Here is a 12,453-nt window from a genome sequence, read left to right as displayed (position 1 = left end):
AGCCCTTTCTCAATAATGACATAGAAAACTGCATGTGATGTTGTATTTATTCAATATCAACTAATTAGTTTCTACTGTAATAATAGTTTGTTCAGTGGGTGACTAGATTATGCATGAGGAAAATTTTGACTGCATTGGTATATCAGCCTCAAGTTTTATCATTTTAATAAAACCAAAACAAATTGATGTGATTTTTTTGCAAGATAATGCACCATTAAAAAACAAAATTGTCTACAGCTTCTTATTATACAACTTGTACTTCAGTAGTCTATTATTAAACCAAATTTGTAATTATTATTTAATGCTCTGACATCGTTTGTCATTATCCAGTATTGGTAAATGTATTTTTTAATATAAGGAGTAATTTTTTTGTACTGACAAAATCATTGAATTGTTGGTTTTTAAAGGAGAAATTTTGATATTTTTCTGTGTCTAATTTACTTTGACTGTTAGTTTGTAAGATAAGCTGAAACAGTGAATATTAAAAAATAAATTGATATTTTAGGGTCAACAACTCTGAAAAGGGGGTTCTGATTTTTCTGAAAATAACAGAAAGACATACCCCTTAAAATATCTGATAATTTTTATCCAATCTCACTGGTTTGCTCTTACTCTCTTGTTTTTGTGATATTAAGTCAAATCAAATTGAGAATGGAAATGGGGAATATGTTAAAGGGACAACAACCAGACCAAAGAACAGACAACAACCAAAGGCAACCAATGGGTCTTCAATGCAGCAATGCATCACAAAAACTGCATTTTACACCAACATTTATTTTTCTCAAAAGGGCCATGTTTGTTGATGGATCAAATCCCAAAACCGTTTTAAAACAAGATTCTCCAACGAACATACTTGCATAAGAGAAGCAAAACAAACCAAAAGGACAACAAAGAGCTCATAAGAAAATAAGCTGACAAGGCCATGGAAAAAAAAAAAAAAAGACCAAAAGAAAAAGTTACGTTAAGTTTGGTTATATTTTGTCCATGAGTTTCAATCAGAAAATCTATATATGTTTAGACAAAAGAAGCACAACCCTAACGGCTTATTGATAGAATGTAGCTCATATATAGTCTTCCAAGCAAGATAAGCTAAAAAGACATTACAAGGTAATAAACATGTTTTTTTAATTTTAGTTTCTTGTGTATAATTCAGAGTTTAGTATGACGTCCATGACATATCACTGAACTAGTATACATACATTGTATTTGTTAAGGGGCCAGCTGAGGGACGCCTCCGGGTGCAGGAGTTTCTCACTACATTGAAGACCCATTGGTGGCCTTCTGCTGTTGTCTGCTCTATGGTCAGGTTGTCACTTTCACACATTCCCAATTTCCATTCTCAATTTTATTCACAAAACCAAAACATTCATTGAGGGTATTTTTTGGGGGAAGAACTTTCTTATAATACTTTAATTTAGTAGGACCAATGAAGGACAGAAAAAGTACAATTATAACAGTTAATACTATGTGTTTGCAACTGTCAACAATGACCCTTTTTGCACAGTGAGCAAATAAAAATCAATACAAACATTAATTCAGTAAAATATTACAATATTGTTTAATTCGGATTCAGAGGTTTCTTCAATAGTGAACTTACCTGGATTTATTGTGGCATAATTAACTGTAATCACATGAGCTAATTGTATTAATCCAAAGTACCACAATGGTGGCATCTGAAAATAGAAAAACAAAACAATTTTATTTATACTGTTTATAATCAAGGGGACTTTACATTATTTCAAATTTTAAACTTAACATTTCTAAATCTGGAATTCTTCACCATACCTTACATGAAACATGAATACACAATTGAAACTTATGCAAATAATTGTGTAACGCTCAATTCTTCTGCACATTTATATCCTAAAATATCAGAAGTGATCGAAAAATGTGTGAAATGGCTGAAATTTGATGTTATCATCTTAATTCTTTGACCTGTACTCTCCTGATCAGATAATATTAATTCAAATATTTGATTTGATTTTCTGTGTTTTAATGCCACTTGTGAGCCCCTCTTTTGGGCTATATCGTGGCAGCCATTATTGTCGAAAGAAGCCAGTGCCTAGAGAAAATCACTGACCTTCGATAGGGAAGAAACCTAGTCAATTAAGATTGGAGTCGAGTGCACCTGCACAAGCAGAGTGCTAACTCACAACCTTAGTGTTGACTGGCTTGTGATTACAGTGCTAACTACACAGACCCCTCAACCACTGAGGCCCCTCCTTATTCATATATCATGGCTTTGAGACATGAGCAGGAATATCAGCAATGCCACCATGTCTGAAGAGAAGTTATCAGGAATGACACAATGTGTGAGGAGACATGAGCAGGCATATCAGCAATGTCATCACATCTGGAGAGAAGTTATCAGGAATGACACAATGTGTGAGAAGACATGAGCAGGCATATCAGCAATGTCATCACATCTGGAGAGAAGTTATCAGGAATGACACAATGTGTGAGGAGACATGAGCAGGCATATCAGCAATGTCATCACGTCTGGAAAGTTATCAGGAATGACACAATGTGTGAGGAGACATGAGCAGGCATATCAGCAATGTCATCACGTCTGGAGAGAAGTTATCAGGAATGACACAATGTGTGAGGAGACATGAGCAGGCATATCAGCAATGTCATCACATCTGGAGAGAAGTTATCAGGAATGACACAATGTGTGAGGAGACATGAGCAGGCATATCAGCAATGTCATCACGTCTGGAGAGAAGTTATCAGGAATGACACAATGTGTGAAGAGACATGAGCAGGCATATCAGCAATGTCATCACGTCTGGAGAGAAGTTATCAGGAATGACACAATGTGTGAGGAGACATGAGCAGGCATATCTGCAATGTCATCACGTCTTGAGAGAAGTTATCAGGAATGACACAATGTGTGAGGAGACATGAGCAGGCATATCAGCAATGTCATCACGTCTGAAGAGAACTTATCAGGAATGACACAATGTGTGAGGAGACATGAGCAGGCATATCAGCAATGTTATCACGTCTGGAAAGAAGTTATCAGGAATGACACAATGTGTGAGGTCAGACATGATCAGGCATATCAGCAATGTCATCACGTCTGGAGAGAACTTATCAGGAATGACACAATGTGTTAGGAGACATGAGCAGGCATATCAGCAATGTTATCACGTCTGAAGAGAAGTTATCAGGAATGACACAATGTGTGAGGGGACATGAGCAGGTATATCAGCAATGTCACCATGTCTGGAGAAAACTTATCAGAAATACAGAATGGGTGAAAGGACATGAGCAGGCATATCAGCAATGTCATCACGTCTGGAGAGAAGTTATCAGGAATGACACAATGTGTGAGGAGACATGAGCAGGCATATCAGCAATGTCATCACATCTGGAGAGAAGTTATCAGGAATGACACAATGTGTGAGGAGACATGAGCAGGCATATCAGCAATGTCATCACGTCTGGAGAGAAGTTATCAGGAATGACACAATGTGTGAGGAGACATGAGCAGGCATATCAGCAATGTCATCACGTCTGAAGAGAAGTTATCAGGAATGATACAATGTGTGAGGAGACATGAGCAGGCATATCAGCAATGTCATCACGTCTGAAGAGAAGTTATCAGGAATGACACAATGTGTGAGAAGACATGAGCAGGCATATCAGCAATGTCATCACGTCTGAAGAGAAGTTATCAGGAATGACACAATTTGTGAGAAGACATTATAAAGCTTGTTCTTGTCAAGTGTAAAACTGTATAAAGGAGTGAAAAAGATCTGTAATAGAGTGCTTAACAGATTAGTCAGTTTTCTATGTAAATATAACGTAAAATATCATCTGCTCTACACAATGTGAAACTTTTTAGCTACTTCCCTGCACTCACTTGCCAAAATTGTTCACAATGGGGCTCAAGGCTGATATTTTACAATACCAATGTATAGAAAACCCAAAAGTCTATACATACCAATGTATAGAAAACCCAAAACCCGTACAGAAATTGCTAACAAAAGCACATAAGTTTCACATGTGAAGCACATGAGATGCAAGTAAGAATTGTATGCAAATCAGGTTGCTCATATGTGCAGTTTGGTAGTTCATATGTGCCCACAAAAATCTAACATAATGCTCACATGTGCAATTCAAACCTCAGGTGAGCTTTTATCATCCATATTAGTTTTATGTTAGTTTTGTACTTTGAAAAGTTTTTCCATTCTTCTAACCATTCAAAACTAACCTACATCATTGCTCATATGAGCTTTTTCAAAATGACATGCCCAGTCAAGTACTTCCTGTAAATTCAAATTCATGAAAAGCATGCAATAAATGGAGGTAGATGGATATGGAAAATGTTAAGTCCTGTATTGTGTTATTTGAAGAAAGGCATTGTTGAAATCTGACAAAACCAGTGTGGCTGTGGTTAATTATTTGTAAGTTATCATTTCTATTTCATTATTTTCATTTTTGTGTCATATTTTGAAATATATTACAATTTTAAGTCCTTTATGGGAATATATACAGGTTGCTTCAAAATAAGTACTACATGTATAAAGATTTTTCCTTTTTAAACTTTTTGAAATACAGTACTTATTAATCAAAGACATTAATTGTGTACTAAACTTGCAAGTCCCTCTAATAGTTTTATAATGAAATGTTATGTTTTTAGTCATGATCATGATTATTGTTTAAAAAAAAAATGATACGAAAATCATAATTAACTGACAATAATTAAAGAATAACTCTTTTAACATGATGTATCAGTTATTTTATTTTCAACTGAATTATTTAAGATTTTCATTTATATTTTGAAAAATATTCCTTTTTTAAAGCAGCCATTTTGTTTTGGTCAACTATAATATTCACGTGTGCAGTACATGTGAGCAACTGCTCATATGAGCAATCTAATAAAATGCACATGTGAAACAAAAGCTCATATGAGCAGTTGTACGTGAGGTTTTTAACATGCAAATTAGGTTAGTTTTATATGTGCATTTTTTTTGCTCACAAAATGCTCACCCAATTTGCATGTTAAAAAACTCGTGTGCAATCATGTTAGTTTCTAACGTGAGCATCTTATGTGCAACTTATGTGCAACATGTTAGCACTTTTTGGTAAGGGAAGTCTTTACATATCAATAAGCAGAAAACCTGATAAGCTGTAAACAATACTGTTTCTTGTCATTTCTTATTCACACCTATCTTTATTTTGTATGCTTGTCTTTCCAAATGAGCACTTTCAATGTGATGTGAAAAACTAGTTTCAACATGTGAAATGGAGGCGAAAAAAATTGACCAGAATTTAAGTTTGCAATTAAAAGTTTTCACCAGTTTAAAAATCAATTTACAGATTCAAATGTTTTTTTCAAAGACATATAAAGTTTATGGTCATATCATAAATTAATGTGGGGGTCATCTTGATCTTGCTTTAAAAAGTTGCTTGTTTATAATGAGTTCAGTACACTTGAGAGCAATTTTCTATATTATTCACATTTTTAAGGGACATAACTCTGGTAAAACTAATCCATTATCAGTGATTTTTAAAAGTCCTCAAAGACAATGCTGGTATAAATTTCATCACTATGTTACAAGAAATTTACTTGTGAGATCTCTTTTAAGACTGAATCATCATGACAGACAGCTGATGTCCAGTATTTCAATGTTCTCCATAATGATTGTGTGGGGGACAAAAACAAGTGGTAAAACAAACCACTTTTCATTGGTGTACTATGTATGCCATTCCACCCTCCACTCCTAAATAATTGCAGCCTTATCTTAGAATTAAAAGAACTGAAGTTCCAAAGTTGCTAAAATGGTTCTTTGGTAAACGAGTTTAAATAAATGTGATCTAGATGTCATTAAGATATATATGCATTTTCAAATTGCATTTACAACAGTTTAATAATTAATAGTGTATTGCGTAAGGATATTATTATCTGCTCAAAATTATCTTAATTGTAGAAATCAGTTGTCTTTAAAAGGAGTAGTATTGATTTCTTAGATACAAATTAACAATGCTATGGCTTGGCTCTGTGGATTAGATTAATGGGTAAATAAAAGTTTCCACAATTGCTATTTTATTGCTAATGAAGTCATCCTCTTAGGAGAAACAACAGCAAATGTTTTATTTATTTAATCCAATATTAACTGTGCAGAGCCCATAAAATAACACTAAATAACCTTTCACTGCCAACTTGCATGAGTGGTAGATCAAAGTTAATCAAACATGTTATTGTACATACAAAGAAAACTGTTTATAGGCATGCATTTATCTAAAATAATTTATTATGTAGAAGTTTCTAAGAATAAAGATTTGAGAGTTCCTGATGCAGATTTATCCAGAAATACAATTGAAAGCGATGCACCAAAATTCTAAACACGAGGCTTTCAAGAGCCTGAACTGCTCACCTGCATTACAGGAGAGAAGATTTTCAAATGTTAGCAAACTTGATGAACAAATTGTGTACAATAGTCTTTAAAGGTCAATAACTCCTTAAAGGGTCAATTGACAATTATGGTCTTATTAACCTTTTTGTCGATCTTACTTTGCTTAACATTATTGCTGTTAACAGTTTATATTTATCTATAAAAAATATTCAAGATAATAACAAAAAAATGCCAAATTTCCTTAAAAGTACCAATTTAGTGGCAGCAAGTTGCCAACCCAACAATTGTTTTTTGATTCATCTGAACATTTCAGGACAAATAGATGTTAACCAATTAAACAATTTTACCACATGTCAGATTTGCTCTAAAAGCTTTAGTTTTTGAGATATAAGCCAAAAACTGCATTTGACCCCTAAGTTCTATTTTTAGCCATGGCGGTCATGTTTGTCAATGGATCAAAACTTCGGATACAATTTATGAACAAGATACCTTAAGGAACATTTAGTTAAAGTTTGAAGGTATTTGGCTTAGTAGTTTCAGAGGAGAAGATTTTTTAAATAGTATATGACGACAGACGACAGACCCTGACGGACACCAAGTGATGGCATAAGCTCACATGGGCCCTGGGCCCCAGTGAGCTAAAAATGGGTGACAGAGATGGATTGGAGGGGGAAGCAGGGTGCCATCCCCTATTTTTTTGTGGGAAATTTTTTGTTAATTATATAGGGATACACTGAAGCATGACTGGAGCATGCCCATTTTTAGTCAGCCCTTTATGAAAATTTCTGGATACACCACAGAGTTATACATGCATTCAAAAGTTTGGTATCAATGAGTCACTCAGCCTCACCTGGTGATTGAGAATTAAGTTTAAGCAATCTGTACAGATAAATGTTAACCAAGATCTTGATAACTTGCTTTCTTAAACCACAATGAGCATACATCATACATCTCTATAGGCAAACAGAATAACAGATTATTCCAACCTACTTCCAAACCCACACATCTCTCACTCACCAATCATCCAATTATGTTAAACATCGTTCTCTATTATCTCAGCTACTATATCAAACAATCAAATTTGTCAAAAACCTACCATTTTTTCCTTATTAAGATACACACAGGCAAATTAAAATATCATTAATACGTCATTTGATGCCAAGAATTGTATTATATCTATAACAAGAACTGCAAATTTCCCTAACCACTAATTTCTCTGCATACTTTAACTAGTACAGACAATTGAATTGCCCTTGTGTGCTAAATTTGTTTTCTCCAGTAAATAAACATCACAAACTCTGTTTAATGTCTAATAGACAAAAAACATGCAATTTTCAACATATCATCTATTTTAGAATGTTTTATGATAAACTGACATCTATTTTTTACAATGAAACTTCAACAAATAAAAACCAATTCTCTAAAGTACACTTAGTTTTTCTTGTGATATGAGCCAGCTTATCTAGAAATCAGCCAAAGAAAAAAATCAGTACTTATAAATATTTCATCAGCAATCTTGGTGAGTGATTTTCTTACCCTTAACAAACAATATTATTCTGAACTTCATGAATGTAAAATCATGATATGAAGACATGGAAAAAAATACTAAGCTTCTGAGTCTGCACCAATCAACCCTTTTTATCGCCAAATCATGATTAATATTCAATTACATGTACAGTTTGCATGTTATACAGGTATCCAAATGAACAACCGCTAAAATATTTAGTATTTGGGGAAACTGAAAATTTGGCAGCTCTGAGTTCAAACATGTATGGGCACTATTATTGAATACCTTAATATCAGTAATAGATGTTGATCTTAATAAATGCCTGTTATTTGTTTGACGGTATAATTGATTGATTATAAGGTGTTTAAACACCATTTCAGCACTTTTGTGCTATTTCAAGGCGGTCAGTTTTTATTCGTGGTGGAAGCAGAAAAGTTTGAAAACCACAACCTTGGATAGGAAAACTTGACAATCAGTTTAGCACGACTGCCACATGGGATTCAAACTCACAACCTTAGTGCTAAGACAGACTAGTGATATCTTTGGTGAATTAGCTACTTATAAAGACTACTCTGCCACTAAAGCATGGCCCCTTTAGGGTACAAAGCTTTGTTCTGTTCTTTTAAATTTATCAACTCATTCTTAAAATCTCCTTTTATTCATCTTTTAGAATAAAAAGGATTCTATCTTTTGAAGGTATATATAGATTATCTATTTTTTAATTCAAATATATTATCAGATTATTGTGGCACTATACATATATCCATGATATGGTTTATGTAACAATTAAGCAGTGTCAGTTTAATTTCCATGTAAAAATCAAACTGAAATTCCTACATTCTTTTGCAAAAGTACAAGTTCTAATGGGGACTCAGCAGATGATATAATAACGTCAGATCAAAAATCTAACTGCAAGAATAATTACATGATTGAGATTAAAATGCATAACAACAAATTCCCATTTTGTGGGAAACTATTACCATAGTCTTGACAATGCATCATCACCCTTTCTTTAAACCAGCAATAATAAACGGACCATAAATCGGAATAAAATCTTTACCCTTCAATGTGATTAGAAAATTTATAAATCTAAAAACTGTTATGCCTTGCATTTATTTGACACTTTTATAGAAATATTTGTTGTTCGGATGATTAAGTGTGAGATTTCGATTTGATAACTGCAAATGTGTTTAAAACTTAAAGATGTCACAGCCTTTTTTTAATTGTATTTAAAACAGTTCTTGTTTTGAAAACATTAGGGAACTAATTTGAATTTCTTGTTATTTTCTGATCACATGAAAAGACTATATACAGTTATAAATGGACTTAGCCACTGAAAATTTTCAAATCAGCAATGTTTTGAAACCAAACAATCTAATGTAATATCAAATTAATATGAGGCAGGCATTACCTGTAAATGGGGACGAAGTCTGTATGAATTATTTTTTTGTAACTTAAATATTTGTTTTAAAAAAAAAGAAACGGAAATACCGTAACGTTTCCGATTTTGGTTCTGTTGTTAGGGATTTAGTTGTGACGTTATTTAAATTATGACGTCATATGCAATGTAAACAAAGAAACGCTATCATCAGGTAACGTTTTTTCATATCAAGGAATTATTAAAAATGAAATTGGTATTGCGCGTTCCTTCCTATTTTATACTAGACTGATAAATATATATTTTACTCAAAGTTTCATACAAACGAGACCGGAAAAAGGAAGTACATTGTACATTTCTGCGCAGGTCCGGGATTTCAAAACACGACAAAAAAAATTTGAACGATTTTGAGTTCATTAGTATAATGAAAAATTCGGGAAATTTTCCCGTATTTTTTTTTTATTGAATTTTCTACTGTTATTGGGGACTCCGTCTCCATATAAAGCATCCTTACTCTCATAAATGTAGTTCTCAATTGTACTATAGGCATGTTATGTTGATGTTGGTCAATATGAAAACATGCATTAAACCATCAAGAATTAAATCTTATTTTCAGTATAAAGGAGTAAGTTTGGTAAGGGCCATATTTGGCCCCAATTATAAAGTTCATAGTTACAAGACAATAAATGTTTTAAGTTGCCTTAAAGACATGTTAGAAAGTTAAACAGAACTATTTTTGTCAAAGTTTAATTCTAACACGTTGATTTTTACATCCAAAAAAGGTCAAGATAAGGGATTTTGGTGAAATTTGACAAAATCAGCTAGATTTCAACCAAATAAAGGACCAGGAAACATAGAGCGCAGGCGTTGACAAGCTGAAGATTCAAATAAGACATGTGAAATGTCTTCACAAACATTATTTTAAAAGATCTTTGTTGTCGACGTATGCGCTCTATGTTTCCTGTCCAATAATCTATTGAAATTTACCCATTTTCATACCTGTCAACCTGTGACGATGAAAATGCAGGTCATGACCTGCATTGAAGAATCAAATCTCAGGTCATAACGCGTACGAACTTTTTCGAGCTGAATTTCAGTATTTATGGTACATTTTCTTATAATGTATATCAAAGATACCAAAACATCAATGCATGTTCACTTGGTTAAGTCATTTTAAATCTTATTTATTATTATTTCATTACACTTTTAAATTTTTTTATAAACTTGTGTATCTTATGTCCTTTACTTTTGTCATCATCTAAAATTTATTTTTCAAATGTATTTTTAAAATGAGTCTACTAGCCTTTAAACATACCATGTAGAGGTATTACACCGTACATAAATGAACATTCATCTTTCGTTTGACAAGGAAATTAGACTATGATAAAATATAGTAATACAGTTAAAGGAAGTATAAATGTAAAAATAATTTTCAACTTTTTTTTAAAAATTGTATAAAGGTATAAAAATAATGAAAAGTTATTTTTCAATATGTATTTGAATTTTATATTATTATGATTTAATCTTTTTCACCCATAAAACGTAAATATAAGGAATAATTTTGAATGGTGACAAATAAGGGGAAGTAACTCTTAGTTGAAATATCTTTGTAAAACAACAGGGCAATTTATTTACGACCTAAAGCTAAGGTAATTGGTATTAATCAACAGTGTGATTGACACCAAAGCTGTCAAGTGAAGCCATGCACTTAATGGGTCACTTAATTTGACAGTTTACATAGCTAGATGAACTGCATGTTCATGGAAGAATTACGAATTTGCCGGTATTTCAAAGACATATTACTTATGTCATGAAAATCAATCTCAAGGCTAAGAAATACGGGTGAAATCGGGTCATTTTCGGAATTTCCGGGTTATTTCAATGACCCGGCACATCCGGGTGATCCCTCAGAATTGTGAAAATCTCGGGTCACACCCGCAGAATCCGGGTCAGTTGACAGGTATGCATTTTCATTTTTTTCGTGAAAAATCAATATGAGTACAACTTGTGACGTCATAATGAAACGCAGAAACGTAAAATTTTCAACATGGTTTATATTCTAGCTAGCCAATGTATTAGCTATAATTTATTGTGATATTGGTGGTTAAATCCGAATTTGAAATTTACGCTAAAAAAAGGGGCCATTTTAGGACCTTATCGAACATACTCCTTTCTTAATCTTGTAAGCTAAACAGAAGGCCATCTTATTTCAGCCAAGTATTGAGCCGCCTACTGTTGAATTGGTGTCTCAACTTTTTACAGTTGGAAATATTGGTATTAATAATATAGTTTTAAAATTTGCAAACATTAAGACTGACCTTATAAAAGAATTTATGATATATATAATTTTCGGAGAAAAATCAGCACCAACATGTAATATCTTGCTAATAAAGATACACCCCCACTTCATATTCTTCTAATTAAGTTAGGCCCCTACTTAATATTCTGCCACTTATAAGTTACCTCTCAAGTGGTATTCTGCAAATTAAGACAGTAGATATGTTGTAAGATGTGCCAACACTTTTAATCGTTTAATGATCCCTTCCACTATGACTATTTCTAAGACTTATATGATATTCATACAAAGGTGTGCAAAAGAAACACAAGGGTAGATGACAGCAACGTAGATAGATGGTAAATCCCTTTGGAATTCTATGAGTTCCAGCCATATTTATCCCTGTTTAAGTCGGGCATTCTTTTGACAGTGCAGGGTATTAAAAGTCACATTCGGTCCAAATTCATTTTTTATTTGTTCTTGTCCTTAATAAACATGCAGGAAAGATTTGCCACTGGAGATAAATCAAACAGCACTCAATCAATTAAATACAAAAAAGGTTTACAGATATTACAGAATAATATTGTTTGTAGCAATAACTTTAGCTAACTCTAAATTATAAAATTATAAAAGATCCAACAATTCCTCTAGACATTTTATAAAGCACTTGTTTAATGAAACATTCCATTGTATTGGTAAATATATCTTCAAGCTAGACATGCTAGTACAACATGCACATCCTGCTTGCAGCCTTAAATTGTGACAAATCTACATTTCTGGGATTTCATATGAGTATTGAATTGTATCAGGGACATATTATAACTGCCTACACTGTGTTGATGGATTTTTAGAAAGATTGATAACTATTGTATGACAAAATTTAAGAAATTCATTATTGTAATGTTAAATGAGAAATCTTCACTATACA

General features: G+C 32.9%; 1 protein-coding gene across 11 annotated transcripts in view; it reads right to left on the bottom strand.

The window, feature by feature from the left end:
• Positions 1-12,453, bottom strand: part of LOC139490796 (suppressor of lurcher protein 1-like) — a 387,332-nt gene that overhangs the window by 84,983 nt on the left and 289,896 nt on the right. For all 11 annotated transcript variants that reach the window (XM_071277831.1, XM_071277832.1, XM_071277830.1 and 8 more), the window contains one exon: positions 1,598-1,673. In XM_071277831.1, the coding sequence (XP_071133932.1) occupies positions 1,598-1,673 (76 nt within the window). The remainder of the gene's footprint in view (positions 1-1,597; positions 1,674-12,453) is intronic.

The sequence above is a fragment of the Mytilus edulis genome, chromosome 10, assembly GCF_963676685.1.
Source record: "Mytilus edulis chromosome 10, xbMytEdul2.2, whole genome shotgun sequence".
In the NCBI taxonomy this organism is placed as follows: domain Eukaryota; kingdom Metazoa; phylum Mollusca; class Bivalvia; order Mytilida; family Mytilidae; genus Mytilus; species Mytilus edulis.
The sequence above is the reverse complement of the archived record's forward strand: the minus strand, read 5'-3'. Positions and strand labels throughout refer to the sequence as shown.